General features: G+C 51.8%; 1 protein-coding gene across 9 annotated transcripts in view; it reads left to right on the top strand.

Moving 5' to 3' along the window:
• Positions 1-19,239, top strand: part of FRMD4A (FERM domain containing 4A) — a 359,570-nt gene extending 340,331 nt beyond the window's left edge. For 4 of the 9 annotated variants that reach the window (XM_040547716.1, XM_040547727.1, XM_040547706.1 and 1 more), the window contains exons 16-23: positions 2,407-2,529; positions 5,500-5,728; positions 6,914-6,970; positions 7,200-7,437; positions 7,787-7,951; positions 9,664-10,523; positions 12,312-12,408; positions 13,550-13,956. In XM_040547716.1, coding sequence (XP_040403650.1) covers positions 2,407-2,529; positions 5,500-5,728; positions 6,914-6,970; positions 7,200-7,437; positions 7,787-7,951; positions 9,664-10,523; positions 12,312-12,408; positions 13,550-13,727 — 1,947 coding nt within the window. In that variant the 3' untranslated portion in view covers positions 13,728-13,956. Of the gene's footprint in view, positions 1-2,406; positions 2,530-5,499; positions 5,729-6,913; positions 6,971-7,199; positions 7,438-7,786; positions 7,952-9,663; positions 10,524-12,311; positions 12,409-13,549; positions 13,958-15,544 lie in introns of those variants that run through there. The other 5 variants (XM_040547746.1, XM_040547697.1, XM_040547738.1 and 2 more) reach the window with 3 other exon arrangements.
• Positions 19,240-21,025: the final 1,786 nt, after the last annotated feature.

The raw sequence follows: 21,025 nt of genomic DNA, 5'->3' as shown, positions 1-21,025 counted from the left end.
TTTGAGCTGTTGATTAATATTTGATGTGTATCTTGCCTCTGACAAAAATGGGGGAAATAGGTCACTGATTCAGCTCTCGTTGTACTTCAGTCTGTAGTTTTAGTGCTACAAGAATAAGCTGGAGAATACCTTGTAACAAAGAAATTCAGCAGGAATCTTTGTAGCTCCCAATTCCTCTCCTTTATTCACCACCAGCAATCCTTTCAGCCAACTTATGCTGATGATACAGGTCAGGAGGAGGAGATCCAGTCTCATAAGCCCCTCGGGCGCAGAGCTAAGATCATCCTCAGGAAGCAGTGACATGTTCTGGGGGGCTGCTGGACAAGGTCTGGAGTCATTTACCACCCCAAGGTAAAGCTGCCTGGGGCTAATGCCATGCAGCAGCGTGCACAGAGGGGAAGATTTGGTTGTTCCACACAGTAATAGGAATTCACAGCCCCGTGCCTTTTAACCCCAGCCCCATCCACGGTGCAGCCTCAGATGCTGAGCAACACAACCACAGCGCAGGCCAAAGCTCCCTGCTGGGGCACGGGGCCAGCAGGAAGGAGCGATATCTCCTTAACGTGCTGTGGCAGGGCCGGCCAGAGCCCATCTGTCAGCACCTGAAGAGCTGTTAGAAAGTGTTGCTGCTTTCCGTGGACGCGCCGAGAGAGGCAGCTGATGGGCACTTGGGATCTCACCCCATCTTGCAACCCTACAGCTCGTCCATCAGCAGCCTGCAGCTGGGAGCGTTTCTTCCCGTGGTGCTTTGGCATGGAAATGGCCAAAACAGAGGGAGGAGGTGAACCAGGAGATAAAAAAGGGTTAAAAGTGGGGGCATAATCAAATAAGCATGGCCAGAGCCATTCCTAGCAGTGGCATCAGGTTACTTCAGGCCATCAGCACTCCAGTTACTTATTAATTTAGACGACATTTCAGGCCTGTGCCTGTGAATACTTTGCAGCTTATGGAGGCAGCCTGGTAGCCTGCATTCATTTTGTTCTGCTCCAGTCCTGAGCTTTTTACGGGAGATGTTAACTCTTTCCCTACTGCCCTGCTTGGTATTACCTCCGGGGTTATAAAGAAAATATCCTTGCTTCCCTCAGAAAGGGATACATGAAGCTGTGTCTTGATGCAGTGCCTAGAGCCCCGTCACACCAGAGGGAACACGATGCAGAAGAAAAGCTGAAATAACCCCACAGGGCTGGAAAGACAACCCAGAACGGGACGCATGAGGTGTTGCAACAGTGCCTCTCCCAAAAGGGGCTGTGCACATCGGCACGGAGCAGTGCTGCAAACCCGTTTTGCTCGGAACTGCTTTGAGGAAAGATCTGCAAAGGCCAGGTCCTTGTTTCCTAGTGACCCGAGAGCAGAAAGAAAAACCCCATTAAGGAGTGGGGGAGAGGCCAGGGCAGGCAGGGGCCTGAGCTCGGCGCTCACAGTAAGGTCAGCCGCTGCTCTTTGGGATTCAGATGATTTAGGTTACTCTGCCAGCTGGATCCTCTCAAGGCTGATGCTAAAGAACACAAAGGCCTTTTGTCCTTCATGGGGAGGGTTTGGAGTACAAGGAGTCGGGGCTGTTCTCCTCTCGAGGCTCCTGCCTTTTTTTTTGTAGGCATTTGAATGCCTTTAATTCCGATGTGTGTGGCTGTATTGTGCAGTCCAGGAAAAAAAAATTAATTAAAAAAAAAAAAGGCAGATTTAACATCGATATCGGTGCTCACTGCTTCCTGTGTTCCAGATATTCCTCAGTGGGGTTTGCTTCAGGTTTTGAGCAAACCTTTGCAAATGACCCCATCAGTCTGACAAAGCATCACCTAATATCCCTCCAAAGCTGCCCCTGACATCACCTGGGCCTGCTTCTGACACACGAGGTGTTATCAGGCAGGCAATGAGGCACCAGGCACCGCTTTCAGCGACTCTTTTCACTGCATTCCTCTCGAGCACATCACGAATCAGGTGGGAATGGTTTTCCTGTGCAGGTCATAACCTGCACAGCTGTTGCCAGTGGGGCTTTCTGATGCAGCAGGCGTGCATCCTGCTCTCAGGTGTGCTCGTGCCCTTTCCAGGAGCAGTCCAGCAGCGAGCAGCTCTTCTTTTCCTGCTAGCCCTGCAGCAGAGATGAAAGCGTGCGTGCTGCGATCTGCTCAGCCTCGGGCCCCGACGCCCTAGGGATGGGCACCACCTACAAACCTGCACTGGGCAGGCCACAAAATCCGTATTCATGCACAGGTTAAAGAAAAACACTTCCCCACCCTCAGCATTAGATCCTGGACCGCAGGGTTGGGTGCTCTCCTGTATGTTTATCAGCTGGCTGGGCTGGATCTGTCATTCTACAGCCACAGTTGAAGAGCTGTGGGGTGCTTTGCACAGACAGGACTCCGCTGCAGCATCTCCCAGGTCACTTACAGTGTTTTCTGCTTGCAGGAGCTCACGGGAAAGCTGCCACGAGAATACCCCCTGGATCCCGGGGAGGAGCCACCTATTGTAAGGAGAAGAATAGGAACTGCCTTTAAGCTGGACGAGCAGAAAATCCTGCCGAAGGGAGAGGTGAGGCTTCGTCCTTCCCTTCCAGCCCCGTTTCCCCACCCAGGGTCTCTGCGACACCCGCTGTGCATCACGGAGGAGCCATAATGTTCTTGTCGTAAATGACTGCAGTTGGTCACGGTGCCTTTTTTAGTTCCCATCAGAAAAAAATAAGCAGAGAGAGGGTGGCTTGTCTTAGGCCAGGCTCAGAATAAAGCTCAAACCCTCCAGGCTCAGCCCTGGCTGTACTAGGGGTAACAGGAGCAGCCAGGGTGATCAACTGGGAGCACATCAGGAGCCCCCTGAGCCATCTGAGCCCTGCTGCTGCCCTGTGTTGTTGTCACAAACAGCAACTTGCTTTCTGATCCCCTAACAGGGAGGAAAAGCATCGCAGTTACCCATCGTAGTCCCGCAGCAGCAGAATGAAAGCATTTTGCTCCCTGATCCTTAAACAAAAGAGCCTTCGTCCCTACCTATGGGGAGCTGGAATGATGTTTTGCTGAGTTTGCCAGGGAGTGTTTGTTCTTTTCCCTTGCTCCCACAATGTGCTGGGTCAGTGCCCTGAACCGTGGCTGTGAAAACAGGCCTGCAGCAGCTGGGAGGCGGGACCGGATTCACAGAAAAGCCATTGTCTGCAGAGACGCATTTGTCTCAAGACACTTGTGCGTATTCCAGTTTTGAGTTTCCTTTTTATTTTTGTAAGAGGAGAGGCTGAAGCTGGTGTGACCGCGTGGTGTAAGGCTCGGTTCAGCCAGGGAATTAACTGTTTGTCGTTTTGTTGGTGTTTTCCTTCGGCTGAAAAAATAAACAGCTGGAGCTCTTCAGTTTTGTTCTCAATGGAGCCTGGGAGAGGAATTCCTCCGAAGTCAAATATTCATGAACTAGCATGTTTAATTAAGCTTTTCAAAGGGAGGCACAGCGTAGCTGAGTTACTCCTAAAAGCCCTGCAGTCTGTTGGCTGCTCTGTTACAACCTGATCCCCAGCTTCCCCACATCTTTACTGTTACGAGGCAGCTTCTGGGGCCGCTGGGTGAGGGATCTCCTCACTCCTCTGCGAGGTTGGGTTGAGCAGTGGGAAGAGCACGAAGGTAAAGCAGCTCCTCCCCACTGCAGGCACTCTGCCTTTTGGCAACAGCAATCCAAACACGCTGACTCAGCTTCCCTCTATCCCCTTTTTCATCTGTCAGACTTTAGGACTGTGTTGAAAAGCATAAATTTCTGTTCTCGAAGAATAATGTTGGGCTGTGTTTATTTGGCTGCCGGTTTGAGAACGTTTAGAGAGGCCAGTGTTGATTTTCGTGTGCTTTTCAGCAAGTGCAAACACTGGAAACTCAATTTAAAACAAGGGTGAAATTCTTCCCCAGTTCCATAAATCCAGGACTGAAATTACCAACTGTGACAAGTATCTGAAGCAAGGCACTTCCATCTGAAGGTAGATGATAGCCCTCATCTCCTAAGGCTTTATTTATAGGGGCTTCGCTGGATGAAAAGAGACAATTATGGCTGGGAAGAAAATTAAGACATCATTTCTAAGATATTCTGAGTGATTTAGAACTGAATCTGTGAAGGGCTGAAATGACAGCTCACACCAAACTCTCAGTAACTTCAGTAAGAGCTTTGTCAGAGCATGAACTGCAGAGTAGACTTCTACTGCATTTCTTGGTAATCACCTCTACCAGGTCCATAATTCCTGGCCCCAGGAAGGATTTTGCCAGAAGGCAGCGAACCAGGCTCCAGGCCTTAAAACTCCCTTCCTCAAATTCACTTTTAATAAGCTCGGCGTTGGTAGAGCTTATAAAGTCTGCAGTGCAAAAAGGGATCTGTTAAAAAGATGGGGGTGGGTTCAGTCTTTCCGAAACGATAATTGTAGTTTCAAGGCAATGCTGACTCACCCCTGACAGCAAAGAGCTTTTTGCAAGCCAGAAGCCCTGAATAAAAACTTGAGAGAATGATTTCAATTTGATTAATTCCCACAGCATCCGTCCTTGCAGCGTACGCTACTGCTAAGAGAAAGGGTTTGAATTTGCGTATCGAGGATCTCCGTGAATACGTGTCTGATAGACAATCTGAACACCCACAGCTCACTAGAAGAAAAAGGATTTGGCTTTTTTTTGCCCTGTTTTGCGATGTACTGTGTTCCCCTTTCGAGCAGACCAACGCCAAAAGCTCCATGGAGCTGGGCAAAGCAGCCAAATTCACTACAGATAGCGAGTGCCTTTGAAGATCACAGCTTGGGGTCCCGGTGCAGGCCAAGCCAAACCACGTTCTGCCTTGGCATTTATTGACCTAGATCCTTGGGCTTTGGAGCGTGACTACAAAGCAGTAGGTAGCTTCCAGGGGACACCTGTTTGCATTTAAGACTGTATCGACCGGCGTTGGATACACAAGCCCTTTTTGGCACGCAGGCAGCCTGCTGTTAGGCGCGGATTCCTCTGAAATCCCCCTCCTGGCTTGTAAGTGGAGGAGACAATTTTCTGGGGCAATCAGTTACAGCAGCCCGTAATTACCTCAGCTCCCGCTCTCCCCAGATTTTAGCAGCCGTACACCAGGGAGGAATTAGCCCATCACTTTTTTTTTTTTTTTTTTTTTTAAAACCAGATGGGTCAGTGGGTGCCAAGCCTGTCGAGAAGGTTAAAATTGTAGCTTAGCAGCTATGCGTAGCTCTGCTATCACACGAGGTTTCAATATGGAGCTAGGAAATGGAGAAGGAGCGGGCAGGAGGCAGAAACTCCCATAAGGTGGATGTAAGAGGATGGATGAGTCGATGGTAGAGCACCTCTGAAGTGTGCCAAGCAGCGTGGCAGGGTCGGGGCTGAAGCACACGCACCCTCCTTGTGGGGTCACCCCACTCACGTGGGTACGCTTAGGGAAGCCCTGAGATGAGGGGAGCAGCACGATGGTGGACGCTTTCCTTGGCCATATTCAGGGGGAGCTTCCCAATAGCCAAGCCAGGAGGGTTTGGTGGCAGCCCAAAATCTGCTGACGTTTTCCCAGGAGGCAGAGCTGGAGCGCCTGGAGAGGGAGTTTGCCATTCAGTCCCAGATCACGGAGGCTGCCCGGCGCCTGGCGAGCGACCCGAACGTCAGCAAAAAGCTGAAGAAACAGAGGAAGACGTCCTACCTGAACGCGCTGAAGAAACTGCAGGAGATCGAGAACGCCATTAACGAGTATCGCATCAAATCCGGCAAGAAGCCGACCCAGAGAGCCTCCTTGATCATAGACGGTAAGTCAGGCTCAGCACCCGCAGCACCACCAAACGCTCTGCCTTGATCTCCTGTTTGAGGCACGAATTTCCCTTCCCTCCTCTTCCCCCCCCATGTCTGGAGGGCTCCAGGGGTGCTGGCAGTCGGGCTGTCCTTTCCCATAGCAGCGTGCTGTCAGATGGGTGCCCAGACTGTGTTCGGGATGTGCTGGTTCATGGCACAAGAGGCAGTGTCACACTGTGGATTGTAAGCGTGTCCCGAAAGCAGACCGTGACTCCTTTGTTCACCTATAAAATCGCTCTGTTAACGTCTCCTCCAGAGCGGTGCAGTACAAACGTAATTAATGGTAGCAGATTGGGGTGAGCTCTCTAGCTGAAAGGCATCTGTAAAATCAAAGTGGTAGCGCTGTCATTGCTGTGCTCAAATACTTTTTTCTTTTTCCTTTTTTACAATATAATTCTCAGGGCACTTTATGGTTTACTGGGTTGTTGATTGGTTTTTCATGAAATCCATTAACTTGCTGCTGTAGTTCTTTCTCCCTTGCTGATTTTGCCCTTTCCCTTTGACTTGCGGAGGTTTTTTTTTCCGTGCCTTTGTAGCAGAAACTGAGATTAGAGCTGCCGTATTTGTGACCTGGGTACCAAGCTGCACTGCAGTCAGGGATAACAGACAGGATGCGGATGGGGGAGGCAGCCCAAAGATGCATGCCAAGGACACGAGAGCTTCTCCATCTGCTGCTACAGAGGATGCTCAGGAAGCGTTTCCCCCAGATCACACAAAATTGGTGCCTAGTGTGGGCCTTCAGTTCGCAACAGGATGATCGTTTTAGAAAGGCAGAGATGGAACCCAGAGTCTTAAGGCCCGAGATCTTCAGCAGATATCAATCGGGCTAATGTCCCGTTGCCATTTTACATCCTCTGGGGAACCTCAGCTCTCTGTTGTGACTCAGTCTTAATCCCCGTTAATTGAAAAGAGTTAGCAGCTCCTCGAACGGCAGTCTGCTGCTGAGAGACCTGCCCTGCAGCTCTGCCCTCTGAGACGAGCGTGGGCTGAGCCAGTTATTTATAGGAACCTTCTTGCCTTATGGCTGCGAGAGGAGGAAGATGTGGGTGAGTGCTTAAGGCTAAGAGTCAGTGGGAGATGACGGTGCAATTCACCCTGTGATTCTCATGACCCTCTGACCATCTTTCTTTCCTTCTCCTCAGAAGGAAACATTGCCAGTGAGGACAGCTCCCTCTCGGATGCCCTTGTTCTCGAGGATGGTATGTTGGCTGCTCTGTGTTCTAAAGGGCAGGAGGGAAATGGGGAGGGATGTGTGAATTCCTGATGGATGCTCCAAATGGAGGAGCTGTTCCGTGTAATGATCCACCCAAACTTCCCAGTCCCAAAACCGCTCCAGCCTGAGAGCAAGGCGTCATGCTGCCCCGTAAAGTACTGCTGGAACTGAACGTGCCACACAGCCATCACCCCTTCCCCTTCTTCTCTCCACAGAGGATTCTCAGGTCACCAGCACAATCTCCCCTCTCCAGTCCCCGCACAAAGGACTCCCGCCCCGGCCACCCTTGCACAACAGGCCGCCTCCTCCGCAGTCACTGGAAGGCCTCCGCCAGATGCATTACCACCGCAACGACTACGACAAGTCCCCCATCAAGCCCAAGATGTGGAGCGAGTCATCCTTGGATGAACCCTACGAGAAGGTCAAGAAACGCTCCTCCCACGGTCATTCCAGGTGAGCCAGCTGCCTGCTGTCCCCGTCACACAGACATCTCCTTTGGGAGGAACAGCTGAGAGCCCTTACAAAACCAAAGGGAGACTTTTGGGCTTTTTGGCTAACACGTCATAAAAAGTAGGCTGCAGTCACATGAGTGCTGCCTGGTATCTCGCTGTTTTAAAGAAGTAATTAGGAAGGAAGGACAGTGGATTGTCTCAGGGCTGTGGGACGTGACTCAGGCCAGCATCTGACCCCACTCCCACTCACCCCAGGAGATGGCAGGCACATGCCTGAGACCCCAAATGGGGCAGGGAGCCCTTTCCCCGAATCAAAGCCCAGGAACTGAAGCCGGGTGCTTGCTTTGCAGCAGTCACAAGCGGTTCCCCAGCACCGGGAGCTGTGCTGAGGCAGGAGGGAGCAGCTCCCTGCAGAACAGCCCCATCCGGAGCCTTCCCCACTGGAACTCCCAGTCCAGCATGCCCTCGACACCGGACCTACGGGTACGCAGTCCGCACTACGTCCACTCCACGCGGTAAGTCCTCCCGGCACCACAACACTCTCACCTTGCTTGCCCTGAAATAACCATTCTTTGCTTTATCCTGCCCCCAGGGTATCCATTAATTCCCAGTTCAGGAAAGGACACAAACCAGTCCTTTTCACACCAGAGGCTCAAGTACTGTTACCAGCAGGAAATCTCTCCTGAGCTGAGGTCCTGAAATGCCTTCAGATAAACATGATCCTGCCCTCATCTCCCCCTCAGAGTAATGAAGCTTTTCTTCTGCTGGGATGTTTCATCCCAGTTGCTGCCCTACAAACCCCATATGGCTCAACTTCTAGAAGGGATGCGATGCTACTGCTAACTGCAGTAAATTCCTTCATGGATCCAGCTGGAGATAACACATTGCTTCCTTTCCCATACAAAACATCGGGTAGTGTTAATTCTCTCTCACGGTGGCATGTAAAATGTTTGCACGTGTGTATGATCTCACGGGGAAAGAGGCTGTACAAAGCAATCCCAAGGTCTGTACGCTCGAGGATCCAGGTGGCAGTGGCATAAGCCAAGGGTTGACAAAGGGAAGACTTAAAATCTCAGCGTTAGGGAGGTGATTTGATATGCATGGCCCAATTTGACCGATTTTTAGCAGAAACTGTTCAGCTTCGTTGTTGTCTGGCTCCCGCGGCAAACCCCACAAACAGAGAAGCAGAGCTGAGCCAAAGCTGTGTGCTGTTAGCTGTCCTGCCCTGAGGGGTGCTGCTAACATCGCTTAACCCGGCATAAATGAGGAGCAATGCCAGCACATCAGACCGGGCAGAAACGACACAAGGCATCGAGGCCCTGGGTTGCGTTCGTTACAAGGTTTTGGCTGAAAGTGCCTGTCAAGAGCACAATGTTTGTTAACGCCAGAGCTGAGCTGCATGAGAAACGAGCCTGGCACAGCGCTTGAGAAGTGGCCTTGACCGGGTGGGGGCTGTCTGGGTGCTCGGAACAACCCTCGCTCAGTCTGGGGCTCTTTCACGAGCTGCATGCCCCAGCCTTGGCCGTCTGTCGTTTGGGGGGGGGTGACTTGTCCGAGGGCGGTGTTCCTGCTCCTCGAGCGGGTGGCTGCAGCTCTCCGAGCAGCCGGGATGAATAGAGACCACCCGGACTTGGCCACGGATCAAGCCCTGTAAATTCATGATTCGGGGCGGATGCTTGAAGGGCTGTCACCCGCCAACAGTCTTGTGTGTGTTACCCACGGCTGGGCCCCAGCAAAACCCAGCTGTTTCACAAAGGTGACGTTTCCAAAGGCCACAATTGCTGCGTTTTGGGCTAAGTATGGACAGTCTGTCTGTCTGTCACTAATGGGAGAAACACTCGGTGGATTCACACACCAGGATGGTGCTGATTCAAACAGCTCTGCTGGTTCACACCAGCAAAGCCAGGGGCTTGAGGTCACCAGGGCCTCAGACAGGGTCTTCCCCAGCACGGGAAGCCACCGAGGAATTGGGTTTGGGAAGGGTTTGTGTCCCACATGGTGCTGCAGAGTGAATGCTACCACCAGGGAGACTGGGCAGGAGCAGGAGCTGGACCTAACTGCCCCAACCCCACAGCAGGGAAGCAGTTGTTCTGCAGCCAGCAGCCCCTGAAAAAGTCCAAGTTTTCAGTGTTGCCTTGCTAGTGAGGCCGGATTTGTGTGTAGAAGGGGAGAGGGAGTGTTTTGTCCTCGTGACTTACCATCCTGAATGTTCTCCTGGTCCCTGCAGGTCAGTAGACATCAGCCCGACCCGACTGCACAGCCTAGCTCAGCACTTTAGACACCGGAGCTCCAGTTTGGAGTCACAAGGCAAGCTCCTCGGCTCGGAAAACGAGACAGGGAGCCCCGATTTCTACACCCCAAGGACTCGTAGCAGTAACGGCTCCGACCCCATGGACGACTGCTCGTCCTGCACCAGCCACTCCAGCTCCGAGCACTACTACCCTGCTCAGATGAACCCCAACTACTCCACCCTGGCAGAGGACTCCCCGTCGAAGGCCAGAGAGCGCCAGAGGCAAAGGCACAAATCGGCGGGCAACCTGGTCTCTTCCAATTCGGGGAGCATGCCCAACCTGGCCGCGAGGAACGGCACGGGGCACCACCGGGTCTACCTGCACAGCCAGAGCCAACCCTCTTCCCAGTACAGGATCAAGGAGTACCCCCTGTACATCGAGGGCAGCTCCACCCCCGTGGTGGTGCGCAGCCTGGAGAACGACCAGGAGGGACACTACAGCGTGAAAGCACAATTCAAAACCTCCAACTCCTACACGGCGGGGGGGATGTTCAAGGAGAACTGGCACGGGGACGAAGCGGACTCCGTGCGGCTCACCCCGTCCCGCTCCCAGATCATAAGGACTCCGTCTCTGGGCAGGGAGGGCCACGAGAAGGGCTCGGGTAGGACTGCCGTGTCGGACGAGCTGCGGCTCTGGTACCAGCGCTCCACGGCCTCCCACAAGGAGCACAGCCGCCTCTCGCACACGAGCTCCACGTCCTCGGACAGCAGCTCCCAGTACAGCACGTCTTCGCAAAGCACCTTTGTGGCGCACAGCAGGGTCACGAGAATGCCTCAGATGTGTAAAGCAACGTCAGGTGAGAGCCCGTCGTGGGCAAGGCCGGGGGCTGGTGTGAGAAACAAGGCATGGGGAAGGTTAAAAGTTAGGTGGGGAGCGTCCCAGGCCCTCTGCCCGCCACAAAAACGTTTGCATGATGGCATCGCTGTGCTCTGCTGATGTTTGGCTTTCCCGTGAGACTCCAGCAGTTGTGCCGATAATGTCCTGAAATTCAGAGTGCTCCAGTTTGCGCAGTAATTTACCTCTCTGTCACACACAGAGCTCTGCACCTCTCTGCGCTGTTAATATTAAACAGCGAGACAGTCCGAGTCGTGGACCTGCAGACACCACTGGGTGTTATGAAACAGGCCAAGGTTAAATATTTGCTGGCCATCGGTCACCGGCGGACAGTCCCGTTTGGATAGACCAAGGACATGCCAAAAACTTGAGTCCTGCCCGGTGGGGATGGGAGAGCTGGTTGATCAGAGTCTGTGCCGTGCCTGTCCCTTCCTTGCCCCGTGCCTGACACCGCTGCTCAAGCCTCACCTGCCCCTTGGAGCAGACCAGGGCATCGGTCTCGTGTGCTGGCACTTGGCCTTCTGACTCCTGAGCTTTGCACCTGCTTCGTGGTGACCACCACACCGCCCCGATAGGTTTTTGTGCTCGCCCCAGACTCCAGAATGCTGGAGAAGGTTTAATGCCACGCTCCTCACACGCCACTAACAGCTGCTGGAACCACCAGCCTGTGTCTCAGCGTGAAAAGCTGTCTCCCCTCCCTTTGATTAATTGGCACTTCTGTTCCAGCCAGCAGCAGAAAATACTTGCACGCCGCAGAGCTTTGCTTGGCTTAGCTTTGGGAGCCGTACCGGTTCAGTCAGGCAGTCCAGAAAGGATCGTGGGAGGGTCCGGGGGGAAAAGACAAATAAAATTCCCCCACCCAGCTGGGTCTTCAAACCTAAACGTGGTGCCTGGGCAGCACAGGGGCAGGTGAGCTCAGGAACCGCGGCTTGCTGTGACCGGTCACCAGTGCAGGCTGGTTGTGCATCCCAAACTGGTTCCCTGCTAAAACTAGGGGAGGATGCTCACCTCGGGGGCTGCCGGCTGCGGGGAGCAGATGAAAATTTGTTTAAAAGCGCCCTTTGGCAGCAGCTAAGAAAATGAACAGCACAGGAGGGGGGTGCCAGGCGGAAACATCCATCGTTCGGCTGATCAGCCCCAGGTGGGAGGTCTGCTGGACTTCACGCTGTCCTTTCAAAGAGGATTATACTTACAGATTCGGAGGGTGAGCACTGCATGGACTTGAGAAGATTGGCCAGGTGGATTTCCTTGCTAGACCCTCGCTGAGCAAACTCCCTGAGAACAACCGTTAGGTTTCTAGTCCAGCCTGCTTCTAGCCTTATTAAAGTCAGATAAGCCTTCCTCTGGTCCCCTAGTGCTAGGGGCGGCAAAGCCACGCTTAACCTTATCACAAAGGCACCTTTAGGTTTGGGAATCTTCATAGCTGCCTTCCTCCTTCGCACATCCAGGCAGGTACTCGTCCAGGCTCCCACCAGTAGGGCAGGACTCGGGAGGGTGCAGCTTGCAGTCAGGCCAGGCGAAGCAGCATTCCTGCCGGGCTGCAGGTGGATCCAGCCCGTGACACACACACACACACACACACACACACACACACACACACCAGCAGCTCCCTGCCACGCTTTGCTGGCTGGCTTCTGACTCCCCGCCGCGTTTACTCCCAGCTGGACGTGTTCCTGCTGGTCTGAAGCGCTCTGACCCTCGCACCCTCACCTCACCGGTTCTTTTTCTCCACCCTGTGGTTGTTTTCCAGCTGCCTTACCTCACAGCCAGAGGAGTTCCACACCATCGAGCGAGCTAGCAGCCACGCCACCGGGCAGTCCCCACCACATCCTTGCATGGCAGACTGGGTGAGTGTCTGGGGGGTTGGCTTTGGGGACTCACCTCCTTCACTGCAGGAAGCCCAAAATCCTGTGAGCCTCAGGAAAAAACCTCCCCAAACGCAAGCAAAGGGAGAGCACGGACACAGTTTTTCCTACACCCAGTGGTCCGCCCATGCTCTCCTTCCGACCAAGACCTTTGCTCTGAAGGCACGGCGAGGTGCCTGCCCTATTTGCGCATGCAGCAACCACGTTTTTCTGCTAGGTTTTCCCCAGCAACGTGACTTAATGACGATTAAGTTCATCTTTTTTTTTTTTCAGCCACCACTAACGTAATGCGCGGCACCAAAGCATGAGTGAGTCACTGCATGCGGGTAGCCACTGCTCACGTAAATTTGGGAACTGGGTTCTTTGGCACCTCCGTGCGAGGCGAGGAGTTCGAGGAGCAAACAAAAGCCTTTTGCGAGCTCCCGTGGGTATCCTCTAGCAATCTCCTGCGATTCTGTCCTGTCACATGAAATACAGATCATTTCCAGATCCTGTCTATCTCAGTATGTCCCAGATTTTTTGCAACTCAGTTGAGTTTGGTGAGATCCAAGAGAAAGTTTCAGGCTAAAATCCTCAAAATACTACAGGCCCTGGCACAGGAAAACAGGTAGGATCCCCTGAGTTGTGGCTGGGAACCAATCGAGTTAACTCCGCAAACATTTCACTGTGCAGCCACTGAAAAAAAACTCACCTGTTCAATTTCTTTGGCCACCTGTGGCCAAGTTTGCCCTCTGGTCTTATTCCAGCACTGCCCGTGACTGCACTTTTAAAATGGAGATGAGGAGAGCTGTAACCACAAACCCTTCAGGCCTTCTTTGAATTTTAAATTCACACAGCTGACATCCAGCCTCACGTGGTCTCTGCGTTTGCTCCCAGCAGAGAATTTTCCAGGTCCCATTTCACAAAAAGTCAAGGGAGCGTAAGATCAGCGAAATGGCAGCTACCTTGACTGTACACCGAAATTTCCCCTGTTAAGGGTTTGAAGCTAGACTCAGTCTCTGTCTCCATCCCAATCCTAATTCTTCTGAGTATCTCCATGGCAAATACTCAGGAGTAAAACTGGCTAGCAGCCAGCTGAGAAATCTGTTTCGAAAATCCCAACTTTTCTCATTTTCCCCTTCAGGAGAACTCCTGCTCCCCATCTCTCCCAGCAAAACACCATCGAGCCAGTCTTAGCTGGTGAACGTGAAGTTACCAGGATTTATAGCTTAGGCTCTGCACCAACAACCAGTGCAGAAAGAATTGGAGACAAATCAGTGCTTGTTTCACGCCGGAGCATAACTCCCAAAGCATATGGATAAATATCGTAGGAGCAGATAAAGCTTGCCATGAGAAGCACAACACAACCTCCCCCCCCACAGGAACAGGTTGTTCCCTCCCAGCGTCAATTAAAAGATTTACAGTTCTCCCTGACATGTTTTTGTGTCGCTAACTCTTTTTCTGAAGATGATTCACCAGCTTGTTTCCCCGCTGGATTAATAAGCTCGTAACAATGTCTGTGTCACTTCTTTTCTTTAACATTTCCTCTCTCCTCTTTCCTCCTTTTTTCGCTCTCCTTTGTTCAGAGAAGCAACAGACAACTCACCCACTATGGATGAGTCTCAGTCTCCAACCCACCAAAGTACTGATGAATAGAGGTATAGTAAGGGAATGTTTTGTTCTTTCATCCCTCTGCCTTACAGCCCGTGTTCCATGAGTACAATGCAAATAACCAGCCCCCCGCCGGCCCCGAGAAGCGGCTTTTTTAATTGTGTGCCTGTTTGTTTGGCAACAAAGCTTCCTTCAGCTCTCGGAAGAACAACTTGAAAGCATCTCGGAGCCCTGCCTGTGCCTCTTCAGCAAGTTTGTGGCCGTTGTGCTTTCCCCAGTGAAAGAGGGCTTCTTCCTTTCCCCAGACGGGCTGCGGGCCAGCAGCGGAGGCTGAACAGGCACAGGCAGCGGGCAACGGGGATAAATTCACGGCCGGGGACGTTTCAGAGCAGCGTGGGGAGGCTCTGGGAGCAGCGTGGTGGGGAGACGAGCACGGGTGATCAGGACGGAGCTGCCAGCAGCGCTCCAGCCTGGCACCGGCTGCCCTTTTCTCCTCTGTCCCTGCCGCAGAGGAGAGCTGCGAGGGGAAAGGCTGTCAGCAGCAGCGAGGCTTCACGGAGCGAGGAGGAACCCTGGCCCGGTTCCTGTGGGAAGACAGAGGGGGAAGGGTGGAGGGAACAAAAACCCCTCAGAGTTATTCCGTTTTAATTAAACTGCAGTCACTGTCTGACACTCTCATTTGAATCTGCAGCCATTCACAGCTGGCATCTCTCGAGCGTTTCGAGGCCGGCTTTCTAGAGATAACCCATAGACCTCCGGCACAGAGCCGGGAAACAAAAGGCTCTTTAGCAGGCAGCACGGAGTGTCCTTGCTCAGGTTCCTCCCAGCCGTCAGTCCCAGGGAAACCAGGTGGAAAACAGGACAGAGAGGCAGGAACTGCCGGACTGCATCGCCGCGAGATCAGTCCTGCGAGGTGGGGAGAGAGCAGAGGAGCAAGGGAGAAGCCCACGGGAAGCAGAAAATGCATCTCCCACGTCTAGCCCCAAACCAATCTCTTAATTCGGAAGTTGGCTCAAAGCAAGCCATGAGGGAGAGAGAGACATCAATTCTGAGTATTATGCAATTACAGCACTCACTTTTCAGAATCTCAACAAGATTTTGACCTCTGGGTTTTCTCCTGGCAGGGAGCTCCGCAGCCTAAGCCGGGAGCTGAGCTTGATCCGAGTCTTAAGATAAAGAGCGCATTCCCCTGAAGTCTCTCACTGGCTCTGTGCGAGCAACCAAAAAGCCTCGCGGCAAACAGAACCGTAGCTTGTCGAGAGAGGTGCCGCAAGAAGAGGACGGGGCTACCTGTGGGCAAAACGTGGGCCTTCCCACAGCACGCCTCTCACTCGCCACCTGGTTTTGCTGTTCCTGCCCCGTAACTCCGGGGCTGCTGGGCGATGCGGAGCCTCCACCCCAAACACGGGCTCTGGGGGCCTGCAGAGCGCCGCGGGGCTCCTCCCCACCCGCAGCCCGATGCTTTCTGCCCACGGTCGAGCTTCCCGGGAGCCCTTGCTGTCCTAACCGAGTTTCCTTTCTCCCGCAGGAGCTACAACGACAGCTGTTTCCTGGATTCTCCCCTCTATCCAGAATTAGCAGACGTCCAGTGGTATGGACAGGAAAAAGCCAAGCCTGGGACTCTAGTGTGAACCCCTGACCTCAAGCGAATCACATCAATGCCGTTCTGAGATCACCTCACTGCCTCTCATTTGCCTTACCCAGCTGCACCGTCACCCAGCACCAGCTTCAACTCTTAAGCACTTTTCTCACGATGCAATTCGACATTTCGGTAACACTTGGCCCCGAGACATCCACCGCGACCGCGGCGGACGGCAGCGCGTCCCCTTGCCAGACTGCTGCACGTCCCTCCCGGAAGCCCGCAGGGCAGCGGATGCGTTGAGCAGGCATCTCAGCAGTCAGGCGGCGATTTAAAAGCTGTTTTTCCTTTGAAACGATGGGAGCCTGTCGAGGTTTCCGTCAAATCCTACTGTTCTGTGGCATGTACCAGTAGTAAGATGTCCATGACCTGCGATCCGAAGCCAACAGAGCATCGGTTTCAACGGGGTGGGGGGTGGGGGGGGGGGTTCAACACAAAACGGGACTGAGGCTGAGAAATACTCCTTGAAAATTCTTTTAATGAAAAAGTAAAGCTCCTTTTAATGAAAAAGTAATAGCCCGACACTTCAAAGCCGCATCAGAGGCTCGCAATCGGATCTGCACTGCCCAGGATCACCGAACCGACATCAGCAGGGTGAGTTTGTTCAGCAGGTTCTTGCTCCGGGAGCACCTCATTCAACTCGACGCCAGACACGACCACCTCCTGTAGAACAGCATTTCCTTCGTTGCTTTGAGCCCATCTCAACAGCAGTAACAGAACCCAATGTGCTGAAGACACGCTGGAGGTCTGGGCTGGTACCACAGCACCTACGAGCTACAATTAAAGCGGACAAACGAGGTTTACAGAGGCATTAATTAAAGCAGAGGCAAGTACTGCTACTCGGCGCAGCTCTGTGGCTGGCACAGATTGCTTACCAACACGTAGAGAGGTTGGGGCTGGGGGTTGATTTTATTTTTTTTTTTTTTTTTAATACTCTGATGAAGATCAAAATTGCCAAAAACCTTTCTCCAAGCAGACAGAGCCAATAAATCCTAGTCGATCTCCGCACAAAAGCGTTACTGGCAAATCAAAGGGAAAGCACATCGCGAGCTAATCGACGCGGCGGCGCCGTACCCGTTGCGATTCTCTTTCCTTCGTTAGCACCAGTGTAGCAAAGGGCTCAGCACCAGGCGGGCGAGCTGGTCCGTCGGGAAGCAGGGGAGCAGCAGCGGGGCTCAGCAAGCAGCGGACGAGGCCGATTTCCCCATGGAAAGAAGCGGCCCCGTGGAAGGGAAGGCAGGAAAGGAGGTGTTGGGCACCGGCGGGAGCTGCCTCCTGCTACCAGAAGGAAATCGGATGCGAGAATCACGGAAGAAGCTGCAAGTTTACACATACTTTTGAGCAATGCTTTATACACGTCAAGCCATGGAACTTTAAAAAGGCCTCAAAGACACTTTTGTAATGAACAAGTGCACAATCTCTGTCTCGGTGGATGTCGAAGCTGGCACGTCTAGCCTTCACTGCGGTGCTATGCTGTTTTTATTGCCACTAGATGGGGGGAGGTCCCTGCCCCCGTTGGTGCGTGCAAACGATGATTTCCTATGGGAAAGGCATTAAAGAAATGGCTGGAGGGGGGTTACTTTGCGAAAAGCAGAAACTGAAGTTAGCTTTAGTTTAAAAATTAAAAAAAAAAAAACAAACACAGAAGTGCGAGTGTGTGTGCGCATGTTCCAAGAGTAACAACAGCGTCTACCAGACACGAGGAGGGCGAGAAGTTTAAAACGAAACCCCGCGACTCGGGGGCTGCCACACCTTTTGGTATTGAGCTTGCTGGAAAACTGCATTCCAGGCTTTAAAAGCGAATGGGTTCTTCCTAATTAGATTTGGCAAGGTGATGGGGTTTCTAAAAAACTCACGCGAGCTGCTCGTGCTAATTCCTTTCTCCGATACATGTAAGAAATGTGGGCTTCGGTCCTCGGCCCTCGCCTGCCGGGCTGCTGTCTGGCACCGCTTGTAAGGCGCAGGAGGGGCCCTGCCGGGCTGGGCAGAAAAACCTGAGCTATTTGTCCAGGGAAGCCTGTGCCAGAGCCAGGAAGGAAGCTCTTTAATGTCCACACATGAAGCATAAGTGACTTATCCCTCCAAAAAAAAAAAAATAATTATTATAATAATTACTTTTTAACGCTGGCAAGAGGTTTTTTAAAGGTAGCCATGCAAGCCTCGTGTTCCCGGACCTGCACAAAGATCCAGCAGACGGCGGTGAGATCGCACCCCTCACCTGGATGCTTGAACAAAACGCTGTTTTATTTTAACATTTCTCTGTGCTTTGGGGTCTTTAGCACGGGAATTATTGCGAGCTCCTAATTGGATTTGGAGCTGGATGGGAGATCGTGCTGATTGCTGGCATGCGCTGATAAGATTCTGGAGCTAAAGCGAAAGGATTAAATGAGGACCAAATTAAGCAGCAGCAGGTAATTTAGCCCACAGATTTTGAGGGGCTCTGAGCAACTGTCTGTTTTCTTTTTAATATCCCTGGTAAGTGGTTTCGGGTTTTGTTTTTTTGTGTTTTGTTTTTTTTTTCTGTGTACCTTCTTTTAATTAAAAAGAATTCAACAACAGCGGCACTACGAGGCCTCTGGGCACTACAGGAAGAAACACTCATTCCTCCAAGCCCAGATCCGCAGTTTTGCAGCAAAGGTTAAAAGGTGGCAGCCCTGAAATTAGGGAAAAAAAAAAAAAATGGTTAGCCTGAATTGCAAACAGGCTGGAGTAGAGAAAAAGCTTTCTAGAAACGGACTGAGTTTAGCTTTGTGTTCTGCTTTTCTGTTTTGCAATCAAGGCACACGTGAGCAGCCAGTCTGGTAGTAAAGACAGATTAAGTAAAACAGGTTTTACTGTTTAGCTCAATTCAATTAAACACAAATGTACATAAAATGTTAATCATATGGGATTAACATATTTAAGTATAACACGGAGGGGTATATACATAGCTATTATATACAAGCACTTGACTACCAACTTAACCCCTCCTTTACCTTTTTTTTTTTTTATTTTTTCCAGGCTCCATCCGACATAAAGCCACAATTTCTTAGTCTACACGTCCGAAGCTCCCCCTGTTTAGCCAGCAGCCCGGAGCACGTCTGTGCGCCGGGCTCTGCTGCGAGGCAGGGTTTATTTTTAAACGCTATTATATGCAGTCGCGTGTTGGAAATGTTGAAGCAGTCCGATTTGTTTTCACTCTGTCTTAGTTTTAGTTTCAGGCATAGCCGACCCCCATTCAGGTGCTATCAGATGACCAGTTACTGCTTAGTTAACTAGGTGTAAAGTTTTACATATATATTAATGTCAATAGTTTTATTACGAGTTGTGTAAAATGGACTCTCTAGTTTAAAAAAAAGGAAAAAGAAAAAAAAAGAAAAAAATTAGGTCTCTCCTGAAACTGACTTTAGAGCATGTAAAATGATTTTACTGGATTCCGTTCAATTGTAATCAAGGACAAAATATGTATGTTGTAGAAAAAGTTGCAGAATTAAAGAAGATCTGCTTTTAATTTATTCTTTTTGTATTAAGAATTTGTATAGTTACCTTTACATTTTGCAAAACGGTGTTGTCAACACTTCCTTATTAAAGCATTTTCAAAATGATCCTTGGCGGTGATCCTTCCTTTTCCCCCCAAAAGCCGGCCCTGTAGAGACCCCCTGGGATTCGGGGCTCAGCAGACCCCTGCTGGCTGTACCCGAAGCGCTCCCTCGCGCGCTGGGCTCCGGGCATGGACGGGTAACTGGGAATAACCAAAATTAACGCTGGGAGAGGGGCGTGGAGCAGGGCGCCAGGCAGCGAGGGGCTGTGGTGGAAGCTCCCCGTTCACAGGAGATGCCGGGGGGCTATGGGACGGGCCCAAACGCCGGCACCTCACTTCCCGGCAGGGTTACCTTACCGAGGGAGGGGGAGTGGGGGGGAACGGCTCGCAAAACCCAAAAGGAAGTGGGTCAAGCAATGCAGGCCTCGCTTTGTAACCTTTCTCAGCAGCATCACAAGCTAAACAATTTCAATTTCAACCGAGCTCATTGTTCGGGCAAGCCTGGCCCTAATGGAGATGGCAACCAGCAGCACAGGAACCCCGTTTCTCCATCAGAATAAACTGACCCCGCATACACTATATTTGATCCCACAAACACCATCCTAAGAGCCCTTCTGGCATCACAAATAGCAAACAAGGCACTACAGGCACGTAACTACCACCAGGCAGGGGAACAGTGACACAAGGCAGAAACCCCATACGCTGGGAGCGCGCGGTATCACGCAGCCCCTTCCAGCTGTGGGAAGGGGTGGGGAGCCGTAACGCACAACCAGGGGCAGTAAAAAAGTCCTAAAAGCACTCCTGACATTTCTATGGTGAACGCATGACTTCATCCCCAGGCTACAAGTCATCGGATTCAGCAGAATTATTTCCGACTAACGCGAGAATTATCAGAAATAAACATCTGGAGAAGTCCAGAGGGACAAGTCCAAGTCTCTAAACTGAAACACGCCGTCCCCACAACTGTCTGACGGTTTGACAGCTGCACCGCACCCGCTCATCCTTAGGCTTTTGGGTTTGGGTTGGCTGGTTGGTTAAAAGGCACCATTAACTGTTAGAGCACGGTCTGGTCGCTGTAATTTGGGGCATTGCAGCCGCACAGAGCCTCAAACCAGCGATGAAAAGCAGTTGCCATAACAGTGCTCCCCTCCGCGATCCCCCGGGGATGGAAGCTGGCTCTCACGTGCCGGACAGCTGGAAGCTCTTACACAGCTACGCCGTGAGAAAGTGCTCTTGGGTTTCTCGGTTCCCCGCGCAGAGCCATTCCACGAATTGCGAGGGGATGAAGCTCTTCCGCCACGGGGTCTGTGCAAGCAAGGAGGCTCTACTTCAGGGACTGTCAGCGAGGAGACACGCTGCTCAAATCGCATTCTTTAAACCTGACCAGCCCAAAACGTTCCAAACCCCAAGTCCCGTCCCCACAGGAGGCGCATCCCCGTTCAAACCGGTGCTCGGGGTACCATTAAATAGCTCTTCAGCAATTAGCTCGAAAGTGGGAGGGGAAAAAAAAGTCCGTCTAATGCTCTTATAGATGCCCTAAGGAATCCAGTTCCCACTACAGCAAATGTTACGATGCTCCTTAAACCATCCCCTGGCTACTCCCTCGCTGCACTTTCTGAGGAAATTATGGTTCTTCTAAACGAGGGACAATATTGTCTCTCAATTATTTAAAGAGTTCAGGACTCGAGGTCAGGTTAAAGATTTAGAAACGCCTCAGGAAATCGTCTGGGCGGGGAGAGGGATAAAGTTGCGGTGTTGTAAATGTTTCCTGTTGTAATAATGCCTCTGAAAGACCTCTGTATGCTGCAAAAAAATCCCCAGACGCTGATGTTAATGAAACTCTTCCATGC

The sequence above is a fragment of the Cygnus olor genome, chromosome 1 (genome assembly GCF_009769625.2).
Source record: "Cygnus olor isolate bCygOlo1 chromosome 1, bCygOlo1.pri.v2, whole genome shotgun sequence".
Classification (NCBI taxonomy): Eukaryota; Metazoa; Chordata; class Aves; order Anseriformes; family Anatidae; genus Cygnus; species Cygnus olor.
This window is presented reverse-complemented; position numbering and strand designations above follow the sequence as displayed.